The sequence below is a fragment of the Mustela erminea genome, chromosome 15 (assembly GCF_009829155.1).
Source record: "Mustela erminea isolate mMusErm1 chromosome 15, mMusErm1.Pri, whole genome shotgun sequence".
Classification (NCBI taxonomy): domain Eukaryota; kingdom Metazoa; phylum Chordata; class Mammalia; order Carnivora; family Mustelidae; genus Mustela; species Mustela erminea.
Window position 1 is genome coordinate 324,340 of NC_045628.1, and position 26,206 is coordinate 350,545.

The following is a 26,206-nucleotide window of genomic DNA, read 5'->3' on the forward strand; positions in this document are numbered from 1 at the left end:
GCAAGCCTTTGGATCAAGCGGAAACCACAGTGCTCTGTGGGATGGGAAGTGCGGGGTTGGGCCTCTGAGCGCGTCCGAGCGCGTCTGCTGGAAGCTCTGATGGGGGTGGAGACGGGTGTCGGCCCAGGAAGGGCAGGATGGGCTCCCACACGTGCCGCTGTCTCCGAGAGGCCGTGGGGAGGCCGGAGGTGCTGAGGGCCTTGCCCCACCCGGACGGGCGGAGGGAGGGGCCGGACGCACCGAGGGGCCTGGCGGAGACCTGACTCCGGAGCAGGGCACATCGTCTCCCTCTTCTTGCTTCCGTGTGGCCTTCACTCCGTTGCTGTTTTAACTCCAGCCCGAGTCAGCTGTTAGGAAGGAATCAGGTGAGCATCAGGTTGGACTTGGGGGGGGCGCGGTCAGCCCCTCTCTGGGGCGTGGACTTGGGGAGGGAAGCACCATCGCTGCTTTCCTCTGGCCCCTCCCAGCAGTGGATGGCCCCGGGCTGGGTGGGGGCTGATGGGTACGGAGGGGGCACACCTGCCCACGAGGCCTCCAGGTCAGAGGCCACCAGCATCCGTCAGCCGGGACAGGAGCGTCCACAGCAGGGCCCGGCGGTACTGGCCAACTCAGACACCTGCGGGACCCAGGGAGGTGCTGCCTCCGTGGAAGGACAGAAGGGAACGTGGGACCCAGAAGCCCCTCTCCTGGGACTCCTGACAGGTCACAGTCTCTCGGGCCTCTGTGTGTCCATTTGCTCTTCCTCCAGACAGCCCAAGCATCCCCCCGCCCTGGCCGTGGCCCCTCGGCCTCTCCCCGGACCAGCAGCTCGGCACGCGGGTACCTGTGCGTCGGCGGCGGTGCCAGCCCCCCGCTGGGTGCAGAGCCCGCCCGGGGACGTGCCGTGAGGCGTGTCGGAGGGAGGACGTGCATGTGGAATCGGGTCCCTTTTGTTTTGTTCTGAATATGAACGGTCGGCGGGCTGCTCAGGGAGGACCCTGAGTGTGACGTCCTGAGGCCTTGGGTGCTTGGAGTTCAAAGAAAGTATCTGCTGGGATGACATCAGACAGCTTCTGGCAAGTTGTATTATGTGTCCCCCAAAACCTCACGGCAGCGTCCTGACCCCAGCACCTCAGACTGAGACAGAATTTGGAGAGAGGATCTTTAAAGAGGTCATTAAGGTCACCCGAAGTCATTAGGGCGCGCCCTAGTCCCGTACGATCGGAGTCCTTCTAAGATTGGGACGCAGCGGTGGACACGGGAGAAGATGCTTAGCGTCACTCGTCGTCAGGAAAGGACGAGTCCCGACCACAGGGGGTGTCACTTCACACCGGCCAGACGGCAGAACGGCTGAAACCAACAACACGGGAACCGTGGGTGCTGGCAAGGACGCAGAGCAGGGGAGCCCCGTGCGTTGGTGGGGACGCAGGCCGGCGCAGCCGCAGTGGGTAACAGCAGGAGGCTCCTCAAAGAGGCAAAACCAGAGCTTCCGCACTACTGGGTATGAGCTCAGAGGACACAAAAACACGGGTGCAACGGGCCCCGGGCTGCCAGCCGCCTTCTCTGCAGTAGCCACGATGCGGAAGCAGCCGAGTGTCCGGCGAGGATGGACGCAGGAAGATGATGTGGGCTGTGGGTGCACACGCGACGGACCACGACTCCACGTCAGGAGGAGGAGGTCGTGCCACTTGTGACGTGAGCGGACCCAGGGCCCTGCCGCCCAGTGAACGATATCAGACGAGTAAAGACAAACGACCACGTGAGTCCACGGAGACGGCACGAAACGGCGACAGCGAGCCCAATGAGTAAACAAGAGCCGGAACCAGAGCCACAGATAGAGACTCAGCGGGGTGGGGTGGGGGCCTCCGGGGGGGCGTCTCGGTCACAGGGCCACCCGGGGCCGAGGGGTCGGGAGCACGTGGCCTGAGGGCAGAGGGCAGCTCTGCATTCGCCAGGGAGAGAAAGCAGACGCTGCGTTGTCCTCCCGAAGCTGCTGCACTGCGGTGTGTCACGCGACTCGGAGGAGACACAGAGCAGGTTAGGGCAGGGCTGCGCGGAGAGACGACGCGGCAGGGCACGGGGTCCAGGCTCACGCTGGCGGGGCGGCTGCGGAGAGCCCAGCCTGGCGGCACCCACTCCGGGCCTTTCCGCCTCCCGACCATGGGAGCCCGCATGGAGCCGTGTCCTAGTCGCGCCGCAAACCAGCGCCGGCTGCATCAGGGAAGCCCCTGCCCACACGGCCGCTCCTGAGGGCACCTGGAGCTCCTCCCCTCAGGCTCCTGGCCACGGAAGAAGGCCTGGGGTGCCAGCCCGGCCGCGTCCGACCCTGGGTCCCTTTGCCTGTGTTTGGTGCATGGGGACGTTGTCCTAAGAGGAAGAGACGGAATCTCGCCCCGAGATCATCCGCAGGCCTGAGGCAGACCCCGCCCCGGCTGTGCAGCGTGTCCACGCTGCGGAGGGCTGCCGCAGGCCTCGGAAGGGCGCACCCGCGGGAAGGGCTGCGCTGGGCTGACTTCCGACCTCTGACAGTGCGGTGATGTCACAGGGGCCACTTGGCAACGGGGGCCCCCTGGCCACACGGGGTGGCGCCTCAGACGGAGGTCGGAAGCCATGCTCTCCACCTGACGTGTGCCGGGGGGCCCGCGGCCGTCTTCTTTCCGAAGACCTAAGAGAGGCGAGAAGGATGGAGAAGGGCGCGGCCGCACACAGGAGGCACCGGCCAGGCCCTGGGGTCCCTGCCTCAGGGGTGGCCCCTGGACACCTCAAGGCAGCCAGCGAGATGGCCGAGCTCCAGAGGAGCAGGAGCATGGGTGGCCTGCACCAGAAGGGGGACCCTCCCAGCTGCATCAAGAAGCTGTCCAAGGAAGCGGGTAGGTCCCCGGCAGCGTCCCTCCCTCCTGCCTGGCGCCACGGCCCCCTCCGAGAATCTGAAAGGCCTGGCAGAGCGTGCTAGACCCAGGGTCTGCCGGTGGCCAAACTGGGGCCCCTCAGAGTGGGCCACAGGAAGCAGGGCTGCGGTCGGGAGTGGGGCAAGGCCAGCTGTGCCTCCCGAAGGCCGTGGCCACGTAGAACGTCTCCAGGCAGTCCGCTTGGGAGACATGCAGGGAGGGCCACCCGTGAGCCCCTGGGGGGCGTGGGCATGGGGTACGGGCCAATGAACCTACACGGGGCTAAGCTGCACCCCAGGCTCTTCCTAAACGCGCTGCCCCAGGGGCAGGGGTGGGACACTCCGTCCTCGTGTGAACCTTGAGTTTCGCCCTCCCAGGCTCCCCAACAGCAGGCATCTCAAGGTCCTCCTCCCGGAGGGGCTGGACCCCGAGGTGACTGAGGGTTGCTGGTGACTGGTTTGGTCATTTGCCAGGCCCTCCACAGTCCTGGTTCTCCCGGGAAGGTCACCCAGCAAGGGGCCCTTGACGAGGGTGTCGGGAAGCCGTGGAAATGAGACGTGGTCAGTGGGAAATACGGTTTGTTGTTCCGGCCCGAGGGACGAAGACTTGCTCTCTCTGGGTAAACATCTCTTGGTGGGGTGGGGAGACGAGGAGGTGCTGGCCGGCTGGGCGCAGGGCCACCTCCGTCCCCCGAAGCCTTGGAGCAGGGCGCGCCTTCCACAGGCTCACGAAAGAGAAGCAACTTTTCCCGAAGAAGAACCCACCTAAGTCCACGCAGGCAATATCGCACAGTGAGGTGGGAGGGGGTCGGGTAGTGCCGCCACGAGGCCGGCCATGAGGGAGGACAGTGCCGGTCCCACTGCCGGGTCCTCCCAGCAGCACCGTGGAATCTCCCCAAACCGGGTGAGTGGCAGACACATCCCGGTGGCGCCCCACCTGCCGCACTGGCCCTGGCAGCCCGACGGACGCAGCAGAGCGTTGCTGCCTCCCCAGAGCCCGCCGGCGGGGAGCAGCAGGGTCACCTGCCAGCCCCACTGTCCATGTGGTGAAGCAGGTCCAGAAGAGGGGGCCCTGCCGGTGCACATCTGCTGGGAACGGGCAGTGAGGACACGGGAGCTGGGCTGGTGAACCTGATGGGCGGGACAAGGGGCAGCCGGAGCGCATCTGTAGCCGACGGTCCAAGCGAACCTCAGGATGAGCCCAGCGTCAGAGGGAACAGCAGGAACCCGGGGTCCGCGTGCTGGAACTGTGGGTGGTCACACACTGAGCCCAGCTCCCCACCCTGACCTGCACAGGGTCCCCCGCGGGACCAGCCCAGGCTCACGCAGCTGTGTCCACAACCCCAGCCCTGCACCCCGGCACACAGGCCTGCCATGCCCCCCGTCCTGGGCCAGACCACCCTCGAGCGGCACCCGGCTCTCCACCCGACACTTGTGCACACTGGGTGGGGGAGTCCAGAGAGGAGGAGGGGCCTTCCTCCGAGGTGTGGGGGGACTACTGAGGTCTTCAGCCGTGTTGCCAAGGGGCAAGGAGCACCCCCATCACAGAATCAAGGCCAGTTATGAAGCCGGTCTTGATGACTGTCACTACCCACCCCCAGCCAGCTCTGCACCGCCGTACCTGTGATCTGTGATACTGGACTAACTGTCCAGAGGACGCGGCCACGGCCTGACCCCCAGCCTCCGCCTGCAGACCCGCTGCCCCCGCTGAGCCCAGGGCTGTCTCACAGCCAAGAAGTAATCTGTAAGCAGTTTGGAGAGACCCACGTGTCGGCTGAGGAAGAAGAGGCAGCAGAGGGAGCCTTCCAGAGAACCCGCCCCATTGTCCTCAGACCTCTCAGCCCTCCCCCCGCCACTCACTGGCTGGCTGAGCCCTCCGCACTAAGGGGCCCCTCGCTGCCCCCATGTGCTCAGAGTCTTGATACACACAGACACTTTCTTGGAGAAAGGAAAGGGGTGAGACCCGTAGACGCTTCATACTACTGCCCTGCCTTTATGTCAGAGGATGCACGGGGTGTCTACTTGGGAGAGAGAAGATCATGTCTCTTTTTACGGATTCTTCCTTCTTGCCAGACACAGATAAATCACAGAAAGAAGCAGGTTTAGAGATCAGCCCCGGGTCTTCAAAGCATGCACGTACACACATGCGCGCACACGCATGCCCACGGGTAGGGGCCTGCTGAAGATTTTCCAAAAGAAATCAATTTTAAAATTCCTGCTAGAAAACTGCTTCTGAATCACTCAGGTCCTGTTCTCTGAGCTGGAGACTGGGTGTTGCCTTTTCTCCCTGGGATGTCTCCAGAGCCACCAAGTTCCAGAATTACCATCTGAAGGCCTGAGGGCTGCCTCCACCCCCGACACTGCATGCTGCCCCCTCAGACCCTGCCCATGGCCTTTAGAGCCTTGTCTCGGGGTGGCCAGCACCTGCCTCGGCATCCCTGAGCCTGTGTGGGTGCGGCCGACAAGAGCAGGATGGAGGACCCCTTGTTCTCACCCGCAGGGGACTCAGATGAGTCAGAGAGAGCGTCCGCAGACACGGCCGAGGCCACGTGCCCTGAGCTCCCGGGAGGCCTGGCTGGGAGGCGTCTCCCACCAAGGCCGACTGCCTGACCTGGGGCAGCGCCTCCCGCAAGACCAGGCCCAGGGCAGGGATGGCGTGGGAAGCTCAAGGGCCACCCAGGCCCCTTGACTTGCAGAGAAGCAGGACAGGTGTGCAGGCTGCCCCCTGGAGCCCAGCTTCCCCCTCCCCGGCCCGCAGGTGCCCCCAGCCTGAGACGTGCGAGCGCCGGTCTGGGTGGAGAGCCTTTCCTAGAACTGGGGCGCTCAGGGGCGCCTCCCCAGCCTCCTGTCAGGAGCAGGATTGGAGGTTTTGTCACTTCTCACCAGGCTGCACGGCGTTTGCGTCTTGGGCCCCAAGTGTGCTGGGGTGGGGGACGGGGACGAGGTGGCGGCCCGGAGGGGAGCAGCTACGGCGAAGCAGCCACCTCTGCCGTCCTGGGCCCAAATGTGGCCACACCGAAGTGGGACCTGGACCGTCCTCTCCGACTCGGCACCTGTGGGAGGGCCGGCCCGTCCTCGTAGGGCCAGGCCGTGGGTCCAGGAGTGCTGACGACAAATGCTTCTCCTTCCTCCCCAGAGTCCGAAGACCAGGGAAAGGACCCACGGACCGACCCTGAAGATGCCGGCGGGTAAGAGGCCTTTGTCCAGCAGAGGTGATTTTCAGAGACAGGAGGATGGCACAGGAGACAGTGGGGTGGGGAGCAGGGCCAGCCCCGAGGTCGACACCCAGGGTCCCGAAGGAACCCTGGGAGGAAGGGGTGCCCTGAGACGACCCCGAGGGCTCAGACGGGAGGGTTTCTCAGGGATGCTAGCCACCCCTGCCCTGCCCCCAGCTCCTGCTTCCCTGGGCAGTCCCTGGAGCCAGCCATGGCCCCGAGTCCCAGGGAGGCTCCTGTTGTGGCAAACGTTTGCACTCAACTCTCCAGGCTGCTGGGCCGGAGGTCTCGTGTCTCCGGGAAGGTCTGGGTGTGCAGCTCGGTAGGCCGATGGGCTCCCTGCACCCCTGTCACTGCCACAGAACCATCCTCGAGGAGCACTACCCCGTCCTCGATGCCTGGGCCTGAACACCTCTGCCTCGTCCAGCCCCCCACCCTCCCATTGCCAGGCAGGAGGAAGAGCCTCTACACCCTGTCCCACCCTGCTCTGCTGGGGACAAATCCCAGAACTTTCCCAATGCCCAAGGGGAGAAAGGGCCAGCCCGAAGCCGCATCCATTGCTCCGCTCCCCCCACAGTCAGGCAGACCCAGAGGAAGACACGCAGGAAAAGCACCAGGACGCCCGGGGAAAGTTGGACCCAGACGGTGGAAGGACAGAGCCAGAGGTGAAGAGGAGCCGCCTGGAGGAGAGGGGCCAGGGCGGGAGGGCTGGCCAGGCATACGTGCCCGCCACCCGGGGGTCTTGCTGGTGCTCACCTGCCGGTGTCTCCCCGGGAACAGGAACCAGAGTCCGTCAAGGTGGATGACCATCGCGGAAAAGAGGCAAGAGCCTTGACTTTAGTAATAGGGCAGCCCAGCAGGCACAGCCCTGCAGGACCACAAGCAGGCTGTGGACACACGGTCCCAGAGTCCTCCCAGCAGGGCCATGCCGCAGGCTGGAGCCAGTGCTGCCTCAACCCGAGATCCTTTCGGTCAAGCCCTGGGCTCTGGCTGACACTGGGCGTCCTCGCCACAGCTTCCCAAACGGTGCAGTTGCCAAAGGCACGTGGGACCTGACAGGAGGTGGCCCAGAGGAGTGCCGCTGGCCCGTGCCCTGGAGCACTGGCCAGAGACCCATCAGAGGTGTGGTAGGACTTCCCACTGGGCACTTTCCGAGGGAAGGAGGCTCTCGTTTTCTTCCTGATCATGGGAGGGAACGGAGAAGGAGCTGGACCCGTTTTAGCAGGACCTACAACAAATAGTCCCTGCTGGGGGTCCAGGGGTTCGCCCCAGGTAGGTGTTCTAGCCAGCCCTGGCAGGCAGCAGCCCCTGGAACTGCTTGAGCCGCTCATGCCTCAGTGTGAGTCCGCACCAGTGCGGGGCAGAGTGGGTCCCAGGAGGCTGGTGGGCAACGTGCTGCTGTGGGCCAGCTCTGGGCAACCGCTTATGACCCACAGCCCTGGTTCTCAGAGGGTGAAGCCCGGGGAGACCCTGGGGTCTCAGGGACCTGTCAGGGCGAGTAGGGAGAAGAGGAAGGACTCTCTTCCCCTCTGCCAGAGCTGGCCATGGACTCCTTGCCGTCCACACTGCCAGCAGCTCTCTACCCAGCTCCTCCGGAGCCCCCACTGAGCACAGCCACTGTCGGGTGGTCCCAGTGGTGGTGCATACCCGGCTGCCCCAGGGCTGGGAGCCCCTCCCAGGAAGCCTCTGCTCCTCTCCAGCTCACCCCATCCACACCTCTTTGGTTTCCATTCACAGACGCCATCTGTGTTTGTGGAGATTGATCTGGGAGACTGTGCCGAGGAGGTAAAAGCCCTCAGACGACAGAGCCAGACCCGCTGCCAGGAATGCTGGTGCTCAGGGCCCCCACGGCCTGTCCGGGGAGCCTGTCCTACAAGAATGTACTGCAGGCTGAGGCAGAGGCGGGCCAGAGTGCCAGGAGGACTCTGGATGCTGGGAATCTGGCCTGGGAATCTGAAAGCCACCCTTGGCTCCTTCTTATCCTCCACCCTGCCTGCGTTCTGGCTTCGTCTGAGACTCTCAGGCCAGGGCTAGCCCTTCTGGGAGCCTACTGGGGTGGTACAAAGGGCATAGGCTAGGGAGTTGGAGAGCAAGTCTCCACATCTGGCTCTGCCAAGAGATCCACAAGTCACCATGTCTCTCAGTGCCTCTGTTATTTCATCCATACAATGGGGATCTTAGTAGTACCTACATTCCAGGTTGTTCTGTAAAGCACTCAGAATGGTGCCTGTACCCAGAAAGCCTCAGTACTGGGTATGATCACCACCATCAACCATCACCACCACCATCACCACCAACACCACCATCACCACCTTCACCACTATCAGCACCATCATCATCACCACCATTACCATCACCAGCACCATGACCACCACCAACACCATCCACAATGCCATCACCACCATCACCATGATTATCACTATCACCTCCAACACCATCACCACCATCACCATCAACACTGTCACCACCTTCATTACCATCATCACCATCATCATCATTACCAATATCACAATCACCATCACCACCACCACCACCATCACCACCTTCACCAGTATCGTCACCATCACCACCACCACCATTACCATCACCAGCACCATGACCACCACCTTCACCATCAACACCATCACCACCACCATCACCACCACGGCCACCACCATCACTGTGATTATCACTATCACCACCAACACCATCACCACCATCAGAATCACCATCAACACCACCATAACCACTGTCACCACCGTCACCATCACCATCATCACCACCATCACCATCAACCACCATCACCACCGTCACCACCACCATCACCACCATCACCATGACCATCATCATATCACCACCTCACCACCATCACCACCGTTATCACCATTAGCCATCACCATCACCTCAACACCATTGTCATCATTATTATCACCACCACGACCACCACCACCACCACCATCATCATCATCACCATCGTCATACAGCAGCATCATTTTCTGTAAAAGGAAGGTGTTGACCAGTGGTCTGTCTGGACCATCCAGCACAAATGTCCTAGGGTGCCCTCCATTTCTCAGCTGTAGTGGGCAGCCATCTCTGGAAGTGTTTTAAATATAAATTTAAGCTCCTTCTTGGGGACTATCCTTTTCCAGATTGCACCCCCTATCTCTTCGCCCTCAGAACATGTGGTACAGTGGAGAGTGCTGGCTGTTACCCCTCACAAGGCTGTCTCATGGGCAACACAGGTTTTAAGGACTCAAGGAGGGTCACCCAGTGGCAGAGTTGGGAGTACAGTCCAGAGGTCACGGTGGCCCACTTCAAGGGCAGAGTTCCTTGGTCAGGGTCCCCTAATTGGGAGTTTCCTCCCCCCCTTCCCGCCCCCCCTTCTTTCTTTAGAGAGGGACACATGGAATGAGAGAGAGTGTGGGGCAAGTGGAGGGCAAGGAGAGAATCTTGAGCAGGCTCTGCTCTCAGCACGTGAGCCCAACACAAGGCGGAAATCAGGAGTCAGACACTTGACTGACAGAGCCACCCAGGTGCCCCCCCTTTTCGGAAGTCTTCTCTTGACACTGTCCCAACTCATGGGAAGAGGCGCAGTGCCAACATAGTCTCTGCGGCCCCGTCTGGCCCTTGGGCGGGTCTAGCAGATCTGGCCTTGGTGGCTGTGGCTGATGGGCTGATTCTCTCTACTTGTTCCAAACTGCTCCTGTCCCTTCCCACAGGCGGTCACAGGTGCCATGAGAGAAGAGAAGCGGGCCCAGATGGACATGGGGGATTTGTCAGAAGATGAGTGAGTCATGCCTGTGGCGTTATCCACAGAGACTGGGGTTCTCCTCTACCACGGCGTCTGGTGGGCCCGCTGTGCCTCAGGTGGAATGCGCAGGACCCCACTGCTTGCCTGCCTTCCTCTTCTGGGTCTGCAGAGACCCAAGCTTTGATGAGCCTGGAGGGGCTGAGGGGCGAGCCGTGGGACTCAGGGACAACCCTTAGCTTGGGTCCCCTTCACCCGACAGCCAGACCCTTTCTCCCCATCCCATCAGCCAACGCATTGGCCAGACTATGAGGTGGGAGAGGTGGCAGGAAGCAGAGAAGGTGAGAGGGACGTGTGTCCGTGGGGACCATGCCAGCTTCTCGGTTTGGGGTTTCGCGGGGAGGGAGGACCCATCACCGGTCAGAGACTCTGCGAAGTGCGCCAGGCCCCTGCACGGGGGTGGGAGGCATGTTTGATCTGATCACTCACACCCTCCTGGGGTAGGCACTGGCTAGAGCCAGCCAAGTCCCACGAAGTCCTGAGGCCATAAAGGGCACTGGAAGCAAGCCGCTGTGTCACCCAAGGGCCGCGGATCTGTTTTTCTTTCAAGCATAGCGAAGCGCTAGGAAGAAAGCAACGGTTCATCCAGCCCTGGGATGAACACTGTGTTAGCACCGCGGCTTACCTGCTCCAACACTTCTTAAAAGAAAAATAGCTCTAATAGAGATATTTAGATACGAAGTAAATTCCTTTGTAAAACCGACACATGGTCCTTTTAAATAAGGAAACACAAAAACGTGTAAGTCACCCAGGGCCCTCCCAGCAACAGCGAGGTCGGCGCTGGCTCGTGGGCTCCAGTGGACACGGCTGGGCGGCTTTGTGTTCTGCCCCAAGGGCCGGCCCGACGACTCTGCTGCCCCCAGCAAACCAGCCGGCCAGGGCCAGCACGCAGATCCAAGCCCAGGCTGCTGGAGGCCGCTCGGCCAGTGGGAAGGGGGACTCCGCAGGGCCCTCCAGACAGGCCCGCCCTCACACCTGCTGGTGGTTTCGGGGTCACCCGTCTGTCCCACGGCCCTGCCCACCGGCCGTCTCCGTTTTCCTCCAAGCCGCGGCTTCTCCACGCAGGCTCTCCCCTGGGCCCATTCAGAGCAGGGCTGGGCACCCATGGGCTAGCTGCTGCTTGTGACCAGTGGATGCTTTGACATTGAGCTGTGGGGCCCCTGCAAAGGAGGAGGTACGGCTGACTTGTCCCAGAGGCAGCTTTGGTAGGAAGTGGAGGCCCCAGAGACCACCCACCCGGGAACGGCACAGGCCGCGGTGTTCAGGAAATGGGCAGGGCTGGGTGCGGGGCCGGCTGGCGCGGGCTTGGCTTTGGGGCCAAGAGGAGCGGTTGTTCAGCCAGCCTGGGTCAACAGCTAGCTTATGACCAACAGCCCCTTCTGGTTCGGCCTCAACAGCACGGGGTGGGCGGGAGGAAGCTCAGGCGCTGTGGGGAGGGCCAGCCCAGCTCTGCACGGGCGTCCGCTCGTGTGTGCAGGGCCCCGTCACCCTCTGACTGGCAAGCCCTGGGCCCCCGGGCTTGATGAGGGCACGGTCTGCTGGGGTGGAGGGTGCTGCCTGCGGCACTGGGCCCTGAGCTCGGGTGGGCGTGCCTGTCTCTCCCGGCTGTAGGACCAGGACCAGCTGGGTGTGCTGCATCCCCTACTCCACCCGAAGGAAGGCGAAGCAGAGCGTGTAGCTGCCGTGGACGAGGTAGTCGGCATCGGGGTGGGGCTGGAGGCCCAGGGGGCATCTGGAGGGGACGGAAAGCTGCTCTCCTGACCTGCTGGCCGCCTCAGTCCTGCAGTGAGCTGGTGGGGAGGGATTGGGGCTTGAGACAAGCAGCCCTGAGAAATGACACTGACACCATTTCAGGGCACCGAGGACCACCCAGGTGTGACCCACTGGCCTGCTGGCTAAGCGACGAGGCCATCTTACACAATAAAGTGTGAACGGAAGTTGTTCTCTCTCTCTGGTTCCCGCTGCGGGGTCCCCATCTCGTCCATGTACCTCGTTCCCTGAAGTGTAACTGGGGGGCGGGGGGTGAGCTCCGGAATAGAAGGTGGAGCCTCCCAGGTCACGTGTGCAGGACGGCGGCCGTGACCACCTAGCCCTGCCCTTCAGATCGTATGAACACCAAGAAACAGTCAGCTCCCCCTGGCGTCCTGGAGAGGGCTCTATTCTCAGCGATGGCCCATGAACTTGGCCCCCAGTGCACCTCGGGGGAGTCCCAGCCCCAGGGAGACGAGCCCTGAGGGAGGCCAAGCGTGTTCCCTGAGGCCCTGGGAGGCAAACCTGACCAGGAGAGTGCCAGCCCTACAGTCGTGTGTGGGAGCTGTGAGGGTCGGGGGCCCCCGGGGACACCGCGTCACACATCGAGGCTCTGGGAGACGGTGCTCACAGGACGACGGGGTGAGAGCAGAGGGCCACGCAAAGGGAGGCATGACAGGGCTTCGCAGTGTCTTGTTCAGACAGTTGAGACTCCGCCAACTGCCACAGGCCAACCAGCGTCCAACCGAAGATGGAGAACGCAGCACATGCACGCACTGTCACCCCCACGAGCATGTGCACACGCACACACGCACACGTACGCACACACGCATGCACACGCGTGGGCAGTCACACCCTCACATGCGCACGCACATACAGCACACACAAGTGCTCAGGGGGACGAGGGCCTATGAGAAGCGGCATCTCAGGGTGAAGAGTATCTGGGCTCAGAGCTCGGAGGAGTCCCACAGGTGAAACCCTCAAACGCCCGCCATCCCCCCGGGGCAGCGCTGTCGGTCTGAGAGCAGCGAGGCTCAGAGGCAGCTGCAAACTGCTGAGATCCACTGCGGGAACCAGCATCCCTGGCCAGGCAGGGGCCAAGCTGTCACAGGACCAGATCCCAGAGAGGGTCACTTGCTGAGCGCTCCTAGCACTCCGTGGGCTCAGAGGTGCCGTGCACGGAGGCCGGATCACTGCTCAGACCCTGTCCCAGCCCCCAGACAGGCAGCCCCCGTCCCCGCCCAGCTCCTACCAGACACCACCTACTACGGAGGCCCCCAGGAAGCTTCTGGAGACACAACTGGTCTGCCCCGTGGCCGGGACAGGAGGAGCAGACCTCCATGCTAGGGTCCCAGGGCCCCCTCCCCAGGGCAGCAGCACTGACCACAGTGGCTTTGCAGGTTCCTCTGTGCCCAGGCTCAGCCACAGGACAGGAGGGTGATGGCCTGGGTGGCCCTTTGGTGTCCATTCCTCTCACCGTCCATCCCTTGTTGAGGCATGTGGCTGCCGGCTTCTCAGGGCTGGAAAGCGGGGAGGCCACAGTGTGCACAGCGGGGCTAGCTTGCTTGAACCTTTCACTGGGTTAGGGTATAAACTCCCAAATCAGATCATGTCTGACTTTTCACTGGGCCTCTGAACCTTAGAGGTCTGGGGGTGTCTTCCGGTCGGCTGGGCCAGCGATCATCTGGGGGCATCTGCCGGGCACCCGGGCCGGGGGGGCCTGGGGGGTAACTGGAGGCGTTTGGCTTGCAGGTGTGGGGTCTTTGTCCAACCTTCTCCTCCATGCCAAGTCCCTGAGCTGCGGGCAGGGGGGCCCCGGAAGCCAGGGGCTCTTGCGGGAGCGCACACGCGGGTAAAGCGCCAAGGCCCCATCCTGGGCATGTCAAGGGTTGCCAGCCTTGCCTGGCTGGACCTCGCTCTGCTGAGGCTTCCATGGAGCAGGCACTGCCTGTGGGTAGGCCCGTCTGTCCCGCCTGGAAAGTGCACCAGCCCTGGGGGTGGGGGCGGGGGAGGCAACTTGGACACCCAGCGGCCGCCTAGAGGAGGGTGGGTTCACATGGAGCAGTAGGGCCCGCTCGCTGGCAGCCGGAAACACAGCAGGCTGGACAGCAAGCGGGAGCCACAGTGTTCAGCCTGAGCTGCTGGCCGCCCTGGTGCCCCGGTGCCTTCCGACCGCTGCTGGCCTCCCCCTGCTCAGAGGCACCCCCGCCCTCGGGTTCCCCCACCTCCACCTGTCAAGGGCCCTGAGGAAGCTCACTGGTGGCATTTTCTGTCACACACGGGCTTGGCCCATGGTCTCAGGTGGTGGCCCCGTCATCCCCGGTCCCAGGCCTGGTTCCCCCCTTGGCCCTGCAGGGGGCCCGCAGACACCAATAAGTGAGAGAGGCCACCAGAGCCCTCCTGGGGCAGGGACAGGACAGGACAGGCAGCGTCCCGCGCACACAGCTCAGGGAGTGACACCAGTTCTGGGCGCTGCTCCTGTGCCGCCAATACCCGCACCCCCGGCAATGCCTCCAGCCTTTTCTCTCCAGTAATGTTACCCCCCCCCCCCCGCCAAATCCCACATGCGTCTTCCTTGGGGGTAATACGGGAGCTCACAAAAGCCCATTTAATTTGTCCTCTTTCCTATTTTCCGTGCTAGAATCTTGTATGTCATATGTCATAAATATAAATGATGAGTGTGCAGCGCGGAGTGGGGGCGATGTACGCAGCTTCTTTACAAGCGCGGCAGCGCCGGGGCCGTTTCCTTACGAGTTTTCACTGTCCCGTGCGTTTTCCCCAATGTCACCCGTGAGTGGTGCCGAACACCTACCGTGGGCCACACCGGTGACCGAGACCAACACCGCTCCTCTCGGAGTGTCCATTCCAGTGGCGCACAGAGAGCGGGCGTCCGCGGAACACGGAGCTCCGTAGACACGAACTCCATCACCTTGAGAAGCCACCTCCGGCGGCTGCACCCCAGGGCACAGGGCACCGCGGGGATAACGTTCCGGGCCCCCCGAGAGTCCCGGGACAGCGGCGGCGACAGCTGGCAGCAGGTGTTGGCTCTGCGCCAGGCACAGGAAGCTGTCCAGAGCGTTTTGCGAATCTGAAGTCCTTAATTCCACCACAACCTACAGGTTCTGCTCCCAGCCCCGCTGTGTAGCTGAGAGTGTGTACGTGAGGGACCCTTGGCGATGCCGGTCACCGGCTGCTGCCCTCAGAGATCACCGTGCCCAAGCCCTGACCTAAATATGCTGTTGCCACTGGGCAGTTGGCTTCTGGCCCTTCTCCGGGCCTCCACGACCCTCGCGTGGAACGTGCGCCTCCCGCAGCCAGCCCTGGACCCCGGCAGGTGCGCCCCTAGCGCGCAGAGACGCCTGTCCAGTGCGCCTCCTGGTGGCGGGCCTGCTGCGGCGCGTCACCCGGTTCCTCAGCAGGGAGGTCACCACCACTGTCCAAGAGGTGGCGATGGCGAGTCGCTCCGTTAGTACCCGAGAATTTAAAGTCTGGTCATTCCTAAGGGGGGGCTGAAATGCAAGTGCTTTGTTGGCCTCCAGCTGTGGGCAAGACGGGGCCTTGATCCAGACCCTGTGCACACTGTGCATCTCCGCTCCTCCTGTTTAGGGCTGGGGACTTACACCCGCTGCCCAGAGGTCAGGTTCCCAGGTGCTGGCGCTCCTTGCCCTCTGACCCCATGACCCATGACCCCACGAGCTCTGTAGGACAGACGGGCAGACAGACCTCCTTGGCACTTCCACTTAGACCATCTCGGGTGCCTCCCAGGGCTGGAAATTCTTGGTTCATGTGGAAACTTACCTCAAATAGATCCTTCCCACAAAGACCTCCACAAAACAGAGGGCAAAACTCCATCTGCAGTCACCGGGTGCCCTAGTGTCCAGTGACGTGGGGTGTGGAGGGCCTGCCTGGAAGGCAGGAGCTGAGTCGGGACGGCCTGGCCACTGCACGGGCGTCTGGGGGCTGCTGAGGCCTGGGGAGGTGAGAAGCGTGCCCGGGATCGAAGACCACCAGTGCACGAGCTGTGAGGGTTGTCTGGGGGCAGCCCAAGCCTGGGCAGAGGGAAAGGCGCTCTTCCTGTAGCCCTGTCCAGTGCCCCCAAACACAGCCTGCCTGAGAATCCACCCCAGGCGCCCCGGACAAGGGCAAGGGGGAGGGCAGTCCTGGGGCTCAGGAGAGACGGAGAATCCTGTGCGGGCTGGGGGCGGGAGCCCTCATCAGGGCCGGCTAGACTTCCCCAAGGTCTCCCCTCTGCTTGTTTTCGGGGGACGGGGCTTCCGGGGAGTCCAATGTGCACAAGCAGGAGGTTCGGTCCGGCGACTCCTTCTGGGTCACGCTGGGCTTAACCGGCCCAGGCCCTGGCCACAGCGCAGCAGTCTGTGGGAAAGCGCTACTGGTTCTGACCAGCACCGCCTCTGCGGGGAGCTGGGGATTGGGCCCTCTGGCTGCAGGTTAGAAGGGTTCCGTTCTGACAGAGCCCGGAGACCAGGAGGGGTGGGCGGTCCCACTCTACAGATGGTAGAACTGAGGTGCACATGACCTCGTTCTGCCCCCACAGCCAGGAACCCTGGTCATGTCACCCAGCGTCCCATCTCAGCGGAGACCTGGCCCAGGCAGGCTTCTCACAATGCTCTCACGGGGTCCTTCAGACACCCCAGCACTCCCACTGCATCCTCTGCCCCCACAGCTGGTGGATCCCTGGGGAGCCGGCCTTGTCCCTCCCCGGCGGGCACGCACCCCGCTTCCGGATTCGTCCACGGGGGAGCTCTTCGCGCCGTTTGCTGGCTGCTTCCTGCCCCTCTCGCTCTGAACACACTCCTGGGTTCCGCTCACCGTCTCACTTGCTTCCAGACAACCTCACTGCCGGCCACCAGGAGACAGTTTCCTGTCTTCAGCAAGTGGCTCCGAAGCCCCGGAGCCACCCCTGGGTCCCCACTGGCCCACTGGGGCAGAGTCTTGGCAGGGAGGGAGGCGTGTGCATTCCTGCCTTGAGTCACACCCCAAACCATGACCTTGAAAAGCATGTTTCCCAATCACTGCCCCAAGAGTCTGGGCAGGCTGAGAGCAGAATTCCAGCCAGGAGAACACCCCTTCCCCCTCCCCCACGGATATCTGGGAGGGGGAGCTGCTCGAGCCAACCCCACACTAGGCCCTTGGAGGGGCCCTTCCAGAACTTCCTGGGCCCGGCCTCTAAGCCTGTAGGCGGTCAGGGCATGGCCAGCTCCTGATGATTTGGGACTGTCTCTCCCTTTGGGCTTCGGAGGATGGGGATAGGGACATCCACACGCTGTCCTGCGGCTGCTCCCTTCCCGATGCGGAGTGGGGATGCCAATCCCTGCAAACAGGCTCGAGAGACGCCCCAGCCCGCTTGGTTCTCTGCAGCCGCAAGCTCGACCCTGGGCTGAGGGTCTCTCGGCCCTGATGCCTCCATTACAGTCTGGGCTCCAGGCTCTGGCACGGTTTTCTTTTCTTCCTCTCTCTTTCCTTCTCTTTCTTTCTTCCTTCCTTTCTTTCAATTTTACTTATTTATGAGAGCAAGCGTGACAGAGGCTGCGGCGGAGGCAGAGGGAGAAGCAGACTCCATGCTGAGCAGGAAGCCCGATACGGGGCTCAATCCCCGGACCCGGGGACCACAACCCAAGCCGAAGGCAGATGCCGCACTGACTGAGCCCCCCAGGAGCCCCTCTGGCAGGGTTTTCTAAACAAACAACAGGGAAAAGTGATTTCCCTGACCCCTCTGATACACACAGGTCTGTTTCAGCAACCGAACAAAATTGCCAACTGCAAACTGACACCCAGCTTGGAGACACAAGGTGGGGTCAGGGGCCGCTCGCCCCCCTACCCAGTGAGGGCCTTACCCCCCACCCTGGCTACGGGTCCGTTAGTGGGCAGTGAGGGCTGGGGGTAGGGGGCTGAGGCGAAGCCCAGAGACACAGTCGGTGTTCTCTGTGGGGAAAGCAGATCAAGGCAGGCGGCTGTGGGGTGAGCAGGGTCACTAGCCAGCCTGTGACTGCGACGACCTCCCCAGGACCCAGAAGCCTGAGGGGCCGTCCCCTCACCCAGCCCAAGCCCTCTGCTGGAGCAGGAGTCGGGGGGAGACTCAGGCCCAGCTTCGCTCACATCTGTCCTCCGCACAAGGGACTGGGCTCCGCCAGTCAGAGGTCCGGACAGAGCACACCTTCCCTTTGCGGAGACCTCTCCTTCCCACACACCCGGCCCAGGGTTGGGGGGAGCTGGGACAGAGAGGGCCAGCAGCCCTCGCCGACTCTCTGACACCCACCGGCGGTCCAACAATCCCACTCTGGCCCTAACGCCTGGGGTCAGGGTGCTCCGTCCCCCAAGGAACCCCTGTCCGGAGCCGGCTGCCGTGGGGGCCCGAGCATCTTTGCTCACACAAAGCAGAGTCGGTGAAACTCACTGTCCAAACGTTTTTATCTCCGTTGTGTGGGTACAATGAACCCAGTCACTGGCCATTGGTGTTTGGCTCCCCAGAGGTCAGAGGCCAGGGGTCACCCTCAGCTGGCTAGGAACCAGGAGTCCGAGCGCGGTAGAAAGGGTCCTTGAGAACAGCAGATGACGCTCCTCTCCCTCGAGAACCTGCGCGGGTCCTCGAGCTCCATGCCCGGGTCTGGACAAAGCCCTCAGCGTGCCTGGCTCCGCCGAGTCCCTCGGCAGCGTCCGGCTCGGCAGCGGTCCGGTTCGGCAGTGGTCAGTTTGGCAGCGGTCCGGTTCTCCGCGTGCGCGTCTCGTGCCGGCATCGCGTTCATGCCTCGGTATCCGACGACTTGTGACGCCCCCAACAGTACCTTCTCGGTTCTTCCTCGCCCCTGCCCTCACCCTCGCTGTCCTGGGGCCCCTCCCCTGCAGCAGGTGCCCGCTGCCCCTGCGGGCGCTGCCCGTTCTCTGGAGAAGCAGGGAGCGTTTTCAGCCACGTGGTGTCTGGACCGTCCGTCGGGCAGGGGTCCCTCTAAGTCACCGTGTGGCACTCCAGCAACGGATGTGAACTTGGATGGGTTCTTGAGAACCTCACACCGGCTCCCAGGAGTGATGAGAAATGCTCCAGGTTCCACGGCGGGACGTGTGAAGCCAGCCTGAGCCTTGCCCCATGGCTGCTCTGGTGCTCTGGGGTGCCGGCATGCCGCGGCGTGACGTGTGATCCTGGAAAAGGCAGGACGAGCAGTCTGGGCTGACAGTCCAGAATGACGGGGGAGGAAGGCACAAGTCATACCCGCAACCCTTGGGTCCTGCACAAGCTTGGGGAAGAGAGGGGCCTCCCGCTGGGGGAGGAAGAGCTCGGGACCCTCCCCAAGCTGAGCATGGCAGACGGTGCCCAAAGTGGCCTTGCTCTGGGTTTCTCGTACCCTGCTACCCCTCCGCCGCCTGCTCACACACGTGACGGCGTGTCCAGGGATCTGCCCGGGCCAGCCGGAGAACCGGGCGGGCCCACGCATTGGAAGTTTGAGACTCAGCCAGGGATGCCCAGGGCCACAGCCAGCAAGTGGCCGGGGCGCCTGCTGGGGACGCCTGGCCTGTTCGCCATGTCTCCCCCTGTCCTGGCCCCTGGTCCCCCTGCACACACGCTCTGCCAGACCCTCTCAGCCCCCCAGGCAGCTACGTCTCGAATCTGGGCAAGTTCTCACGGTCCTGGGTCCCATCGCCTTGATGAATGAACAGGCCTGTTAGACTCTGAGCTCCCAGGGAGTCACCGGCCCAAGCCGTGGTGGCCGCACGAGCAGGGAAGAATCTCCCGCCACCCTCGCTCCTGCTTCCGCAGACGGCCACCGGCGGCAGCCGCGTCCGCCCCAGCTGGCTGGGGATTTGGGCTTCTCAGGGCCCCAGGGGCTGCCCCCCCGCCGACGTGCCCATGCAGGAGCCCGTGTTTGAGCCCTGGGTGGTGCCCCCAGGTCATCGGCTCCAGCCCGTAAGCCCTCTTGCCTCCTGTTTGCCCAGGGCTGCAGAGTGGGGGACGGGCATGGTTTTCCCTGTACCTTCCTCTGAGCACTGCGTCGGACCGTCATGCCCAGTGGCCTCCTCACCTGTTCGGATGACCCAGCCTCTGGGCCGTGCTCTGGTGCTCCTCCAGAGAACCCGCCGCAGCGCACAGAGGAGGGACTCGTGGACGAGCACAGCCCGACCGCTTCTGTGTCCAGCCTCGGAGGCCCCTGCCTACCCGCCATCCCGCTTCTGTGTCCGGCCTCGGAGGCCCCTGCCTACCCGCCATCCCGCTTCTGCCCTGGCCTGGCCTGCAGTGCAGGACCACGACAGCGGGTCCCCTGCTGGACAGGATTGGGAAGGGTGCAGCAGCCACAGCCGTGGTGCCGTCCGGGTCACTCCGTGCCCTGCCTGGCCCAGCTGCTGGACGCTGTCTCAGCACAGGCTTCCCTTTCCAGCGGCCTTTGTTCCAGAGCGGCCACTGGGCCTGGGAACTTCTGTAGCAAACGTGCTCTGGCTCCCACCTCTTCCCGGAGAGGGCGCAGCAGGACAGCCCCAGACACAGACTGGCCCGGCCAAAGTGCTCGTTTAGCATCTCACCCAGCTGACTGCCCACCCAGAAGACTCCTGAATCCTGCTGACCACCTGACCTGTCCCTTAGAAGGAGGGGCTCTCTGGGGGACGGTGCTGTGTGTCGCCTGGGGTGCTGTGCTGCGCAGCACCCACCGTGCTCAGGCCGCCCCCCCGCCCCAGAGAAGGGCCCGGCCGCACCGTGCACGTGAGGGCTCCCGGGCCTTGTGTAAACCTGAGGAGCCGCCCAGATCACATGGCTCCAGAGGGCTGTGTGGGCCTTGACCCACATGCGTGTGGCCTCCCCCGCCCCCTGCTGTGGCGCCCGTTCAGCATGTGTCCTAGCACCTGTGGGGTCACGCTGTCATCGTGACTGGACCGCTGGAGAGCCAGGGAGAGAGGTCCCAAGGGGTCGGCCTCGGGTCCGGGTGACTGGCTGTCAAGTCTCACGCTGAAGCCCACGGTCCTCTTGGGGCACAAGCCCCGAGTCTCCACACACTGTCCCCCAGGGATTGGTGTCCCCCAGTGGTCATGGCTTCTGTGGCTTTGCTGGCTCGCTGTCTCCCACGCCCACAACTATTGGCTGACCGACGCCCTTCTGAACGAAGAGGTGTCCACTGATGTCTTCACTTGTCCCCTCGGCACGATCGCAAGCACGTGGGTTTGACCCCGCGGGCTAGAGTCCGGAGCCGTCACCGCACGGCTGGCTGCTCTCAGGGTCCCTCCCGCAGCACCTTCAGGCTGTGCCCTGTGTCCTTCAACAAGCTCTGACTTTTCTAATTAATTACTTTCGGGAGCATTTCCTGGCTTTCGTCCCCAAGGACGTTCCAAGCCCGTCGTGCCGTCTCCCTGCACCAGCCAGAGGTGAGCCGCCAGTTCTCCAAGGACCTGGGTCCCAGTCACACGTCAAAGCCCCAAGAGGAGACGGAGACAGCAGGAGAAGACATCCTGAGAGGAACGTTGGTGGGGGTGGAGGGCAAACCCCTCTCCGCAGGCCAGCAGGCTCAGGCCGCCGCCGCACCAAGCCCGCGGCTAGGAGACGGTCGGAAGGAACGCGGCCAGGTCCTTCACTGCAGACCGTGCCGGGCCGCACGTGCTCTCAAGGTCCCCCTCTGTGAGGTGCAAGCTGCCCTTTCCAGCTGACGGGGGCAACGGAGGTCAGGCCCTGGCACATTTCCAGACCAGGATGCACGGACTCTCTCCTCTCGCAGAGGCCGTCCGTCCGTCCAGGGCCCCAGAAAGCCTTCTTAAGGAAATGCTCGACTGGCACAGTCGCAGCCAGCATGTTCGGTCGGGGTGGGGGAGGCTGAAAACAGGAGGGTCTTCTGCTTCAGGGTCGCTTGTCTGGGGGGTGGGGGGTGCTGCTGGCTCCGCACTCTGTTTCCGGGGTGCAGCGATCCTCCAACCGGCCGGTCGGCCCCTCTTGCTTCCCCCTCTCCAGGCTCTACTCAGGCTCGCCGCAGCCCCCGCCCGTCCCCCGCACTCGAGTCCTCGTCCGTCATAGCCGGGCCTGGGAGGGGTGACTCGTGGAAGCCGCCGTGTCTCCAGGGCTGCGGATCCCACTCAGCGTGCAGGCGGCCCTGGGGACCGGGGCGAGAGCCCCAGCTGGAGCCTGGTCCCCACAGTGTCAGAGCCAAGACCCCGTTGTCTGCTCGCTCACGGGGTCTGCGTGCTCTGCCCCCAGGCCCCTCTGCCCAGCGTCAGGCCCTGCAGGGCTGCGGCCCAACCCTTTCACAGTGAACCACCTTTAACACCTACGGGGTTCAGTCTGTGACCCACCTGGTCCTGTGTCAAGCCTCAGAAACAGGTGTTGCCGTCGGCTCTGTTTTGCAAATGACAGGCCATGGAGAGCCTGGTACCTGCCTGAGACACATGGCACAGAATGGGAGCCTGGGGCCCCGGGCCATGAGATCAGGGCCTGGCCACTCCCCCTCTCCGGGGCTAGGACGTGTGTTTGTGCGCATGTCACAGGTGAAATGCAACCAAGGCCCACTCAAGGCTTCAGGCCCAGGAGTCCCTTGGGCCTGCCCCACCCCCGTTCTGGGTGGTAAACCCCGACGCCCCCTGTTCTAAAAGGTGACCCCATCATGGCACCAGCACCCCAGGTTCAGGAAGGCTCCCTGGCTATAAGGGAAGCCAAGTTTCCGAGGGTGCAGGGTCAGCCGGGGAGGGGTGCTGGGCAGCGGGGATGTTGGGCCCAGATGTAAGGCAGGAGGCTTTGTGATTCCCGGCAGATGTCGTCCAAGCTGGGGACATGGAGGACCGTGAGCCCAGTGTTGCCGGCCGTGGGCTCACCTCTCCCCCAAGACACCCACGTCTAGTCCAGGGACCTGTGGACATGTCCCTTCCCTGATAAAAGGGCTTGGAGGGGCTGGGGGTTCGGGTAGGAACTTCAGGTGGAAGATTGCCCTGGATGGTGATCCCGGGGGCCTCGTGTCAGGAGCAGGTGGGAAGAGGCGGAGGGAGACGGAAGGTGCCGCTTGTAGACAGAGAGGGAGGGTGGGGCCTCCACGAGTCCGTGAGGGCCTCCAGGAGGGGACGGTGGGGCCTGGCGAGCTCACCGGCTCTGCCCTCCGGACTGATTAGACGACAGAGGCTCCCACGCCTACATGCGTGCCATGGCTCGGAGCAGCCGTGGGCAGTCCCCCACTCCCGACCGAGGGGAGGCCTCCGGGTGAGTCCGTGGTCGGTGAGTCTGGGCCTCCAGCAGCAGCCAGGCCTCAGGCACACACCTGTCCCACCACAAGGGAGCCCACCAGCCCTGTGGCCGTGGCGTGGGCCTGTTCTTGCCCTGCAGCCGCTGCGCGGGCGTGAGCAGGGGCCCGGAAGTCCAGGCTCAGGGTCCGTGCACGCACCCTGCCGAGTCCCCACCTAGGAACCAGGGGCGCCCACGCAGGCCGGTCCCCCGGTGACTTTCATTTCTCGGCTCCTAAATGTGTGTCTGCCTTTCCTGACTTGGAGCTTTTGGAAAAGGCTTTTAGAGTCCAGCCGGCAGCAGCCACGAACTCAGGGACCCTGCCTTTCCTGGGCAGCCGGCCCACAGGACGGCCCCGAGTTAACAGCATTTGGGTGTCACATGCACACTGGCTGTGAGTGCGGCTTGGGGAGCGGGAGCTCTTCCCGGACACGCGGCCCAGCGCCGGGCAGGGAGGCGCCGCGGGTTACGGCCCGGCTCAGCGGCGGAGCGGCCCCCGCTCAGTGCCCGGCGCTCTGCCAGGCTCTGCCAGCCCCGGGCCGAGAGAGAGGAGGCCGGATGAGCCAGCACTCCCGGCCGCAGCAGCTGACCAGGAACCCCGAGGGCACGTACAGTTTACCCCCAAACAGTGGTTGCCACGGGAACAGGAAAGCTGGAAGCCAGCGGCTCTCGGCAGGGGAGAGGGCTGTGGGGGGACCCTCTCCGCCAGGACTTCCTCACAGAAGAGGAGGAGCCTAACTTCCGAGAGGCACTTAGGGGACGATCTGAAATCCAACAAAAGCAAGGGCTGGTGGGATCAGGGAGGCGGCTCGCCCGGGAGGCTGGCCAGGCCCGGGCACTGCTCCTTCTGGGCCGGCTGGGGCCCTATTTCCCAGCAGGCGGACCCCAGCCAAAGGGCTGCTGCTTAAACGCACACTCTGGCCAAGTGGGCCCCTGGCCGAGGGAGACTTTCAGGGCCATTTTCCTGTTTCTGGCCAAGTGGCTGATGGTCCCCGGGGCTCGGGACGGAGGAGCAGGCCCGATGGGAGGAGGGGCCGCAGGGCCGGGACCTCGGGTGTGGCTGGCAGGAGGGTTGTACGGTCCCTTGTAGGTCAGCCTCGAAGGGCTCTGGCAGAGGGGACAGGGCCTGGTTCCTCGGCCTGGCAAGGAAGGAAGAGCTGGAAGCCGGCTCGCTTCAAAGACGATCCCCCGGGACTGTGTCTCATCCTCCCTCTGGAGGGCCGTGGAGGTCAGGTCCCGCGCTAGGATGTGGGTCCTCTTCCTGTGACAGCCCCTCCCAGCTGGTTCTGGAGAGTTCCACAACAGGACGAGTCAGTTAGCTCAGTTCGTTCATGCGTGACTCTGCCGGGACCTTGGGGCCTGAGGTGGTCACCGGAGGTAGGGGTGCTGTGCAGAGGGGGGAACCCACCCGAGGGCCTCCTGGAAGGCTGAGTCCAAGTGGTTTGAAGGAAGGTTGGGTTCAGACAGGTACCCTGCAGCCGGAGGGGGCAGGTCAGTGGCCCCCACGGTCACACTGGCTGCACCTGGGGTCAGCCAGGGAGCACGGAGATCAGGTGGAAACATCAGACTAGCACCGGGCGGCCAAGGGCCTGGAGGGCCACACAACTGGCTCTACCCTGAGCTGGCAGCAGGGAGGTTCTGGTGGAAAGTGGTGCCATGAAGGAACCTGTGGACAGAACCCACAGGACACCTAGCGCTGAGCAGCTCCGGGACGGACTCCGGCCTTCCTGCATGGAGCACCGGGGAGCCGAGGAATGGCCGGAGGAGGTGACCCTGGGCCCTCCAGCCACGGTGTTTAAACGACTTTTTCCTTTGGCATAACTTCATTGTATTAAAGTACAAGAAGCTGCGCCAACCTAGGGTGTGTAATTCGGTTGTTTTTGGACAGGTGCGTAGGCTCCAGAAAACGTCCTCACAAGGCGACGAACATTCCCATCACCCATCTCCAGCCATCCCCAGAAGCCGGTCATCTGCCCTGGTCACCGGAGATTAGTCTGGACGCTGCAAGGCAAGGTTTGTGTGATCGGGACTGTACGGTGTGGACTCACGTTTGAGATTCACCCGGGCAGTTACACGTGTTTCCTTTTTGTCGCAGAGTTGACTCCGCCGTACGGGTTTGCGGGGCGGTGGGCGCGGGCACTGCCGTGGTTCCCTGCACACGCCCAGGTGCTGACTGCCTTTCTGTTTCTTCTGGGTAAAGGTCTCCCCGTGGAATGGTTGGATTGCACCGTGGTGCACGTGTATGCTCGGCCGTCCCTTCTTTCTGTCTTTTTAACTTCAGTCAAGGTAAATGTAGCCATTTGCATGTTGCTTCATGCTTTTTGTGTTCTAAGAAATTGTTGTCCACCCGAGCACAAGACGATGCCTGTTTCCTCGCAGGAGTTTGATAGTTTGCGAATTTATGTGGACGGTGATCCCTGTTCAGCTAATTGAGCGCGTGTGTCGCGTGAGACCAGCCTCCCCACCGAGATACCCAGAGGGTCCAACACCTTGGGGACAAAACTGTTTTTCCGACAGAGTTGTTTGGACATCAATATTGAAAATTAACTTACCATGTTTACGTAGGTCTGCCTCTTTTTTCAAAAGTGATTTTTCAACTGAAAATTATAGAATTCTGCTTCCACTCTTTGTCCAGGTTCCTCTCTGAGCCTTCCCCTCCGCCCGCGCCTCCCCCTCCGCGCCTTCCCCTCCACGGCTTAGTCAACCACACCGCTTCCTTCAAGTGTCCTAAAAAGTGAGATGTGTGCCCACAGGGTGACCCAGCAACCGCGCTCCTGGGCACTTACCCTGGAGAAACGGAAGTCTCACCGGACACCGCACACCGAGCAGCTTTATTCGTGCAGCAAAATCTCAGAAACGTCCCAGGTGTCCTGCAGTGACTACACGGACCGCCGCCGCCCGGAGAGGGGAACATCACTTCGAGATAAAAAGGACCTGACCCTGACGCACGTGGTCGGCGTGTATCTCAAGGGCTTTGCGCTGGCTAGACGGTCCGACCTCAAAGATGGTTCTATTCCCTGTACACAGTGTTCCTGAAACAGCAAGTCCCAGCGATGCCGCCGACACTGGGACGTGCCGGGGGTCACAAATGGGCAGCATGCCCAAGTCCTTCGTGGGATGGGGCGGTTTTGTGTCCTGAGCGTGGCTGTGGTTTCAGGAATCTGCACATCACAGAATCACAAACAGCCACACAACCAAACAAACGCGTACGTCTAAAATCACGCAACGCCGCTGGCTCGTTAACTGTGTCGTACCTACGTCGAGTCACTGGCCTGATAATTCACTCTCATCGCTCATAACTCACGCTCACCTCACGCACGTTTCCGCCGAGGCAGGTTATGTGGACACGTTCTGAAGTGTTTTGTAACTTCTTGTGAAGTTATAATTCATTCAAA

The 26,206-nt window shown here is 62.9% G+C and overlaps 2 protein-coding genes across 5 annotated transcripts; one reads left to right on the plus strand and one right to left on the minus strand.

Annotated features, from left to right (window-relative positions):
• The first annotated feature begins 2,507 nt into the window (after positions 1-2,507).
• C15H13orf46 (chromosome 15 C13orf46 homolog) lies at positions 2,508-11,805 on the plus strand. Of its 4 annotated transcripts, XM_032314282.1 has the most exons (8): positions 2,508-2,849; positions 6,003-6,054; positions 6,659-6,746; positions 6,862-6,903; positions 7,819-7,866; positions 9,780-9,847; positions 11,480-11,560; positions 11,723-11,805. In XM_032314282.1, exons 1-7 carry the CDS (start codon positions 2,516-2,518, stop codon positions 11,544-11,546), a joined length of 699 nt encoding a protein of 232 aa, XP_032170173.1. In that variant the 5' UTR covers positions 2,508-2,515; the 3' UTR covers positions 11,547-11,560; positions 11,723-11,805. The 4 variants fall into 4 exon arrangements, with proteins under 4 accessions (XP_032170173.1, XP_032170175.1, XP_032170174.1 ...); XM_032314284.1 differs by lacking the exon at positions 7,819-7,866; XM_032314283.1 differs by lacking the exon at positions 6,862-6,903.
• On the minus strand, positions 10,538-20,997 carry LOC116573892 (translation initiation factor IF-2-like). Its single transcript, XM_032314275.1, has 3 exons — positions 19,825-20,997; positions 18,008-19,780; positions 10,538-11,028 (listed from the first exon to the last, which is right to left on the minus strand). Exons 1-2 carry the CDS (start codon positions 20,406-20,408, stop codon positions 19,294-19,296), a joined length of 1,071 nt encoding a protein of 356 aa, XP_032170166.1. The 5' UTR covers positions 20,409-20,997; the 3' UTR covers positions 10,538-11,028; positions 18,008-19,293.
• Positions 20,998-26,206: the final 5,209 nt, after the last annotated feature.

What these genes read in the sequence shown, in the direction of transcription:
- C15H13orf46 (XM_032314282.1), top strand. Translation starts at nt 2,516, where the DNA reads ATGTCACAGGGGCCACTTGGCAACGGGGGCCCCCTGGCCACACGGGGT. An exon ending in ATGACCATCGCGGAAAAGAG is followed by an intron (nt 6,904 to 7,818) that starts GCAAGAGCCTTG and finishes TTCCATTCACAG; the next exon opens with ACGCCATCTGTGTTTGTGGA. An exon ending in GGGGATTTGTCAGAAGATGA is followed by an intron (nt 9,848 to 11,479) that starts GTGAGTCATGCC and finishes TCCCGGCTGTAG; the next exon opens with GACCAGGACCAGCTGGGTGT.
- LOC116573892 (XM_032314275.1), bottom strand. Translation starts at nt 20,408, where the DNA reads ATGTGGGTCAAGGCCCACACAGCCCTCTGGAGCCATGTGATCTGGGCG. An exon ending in AGAAGCGGGATGGCGGGTAG is followed by an intron (nt 19,781 to 19,824) that starts GCAGGGGCCTCC and finishes GATGGCGGGTAG; the next exon opens with GCAGGGGCCTCCGAGGCTGG.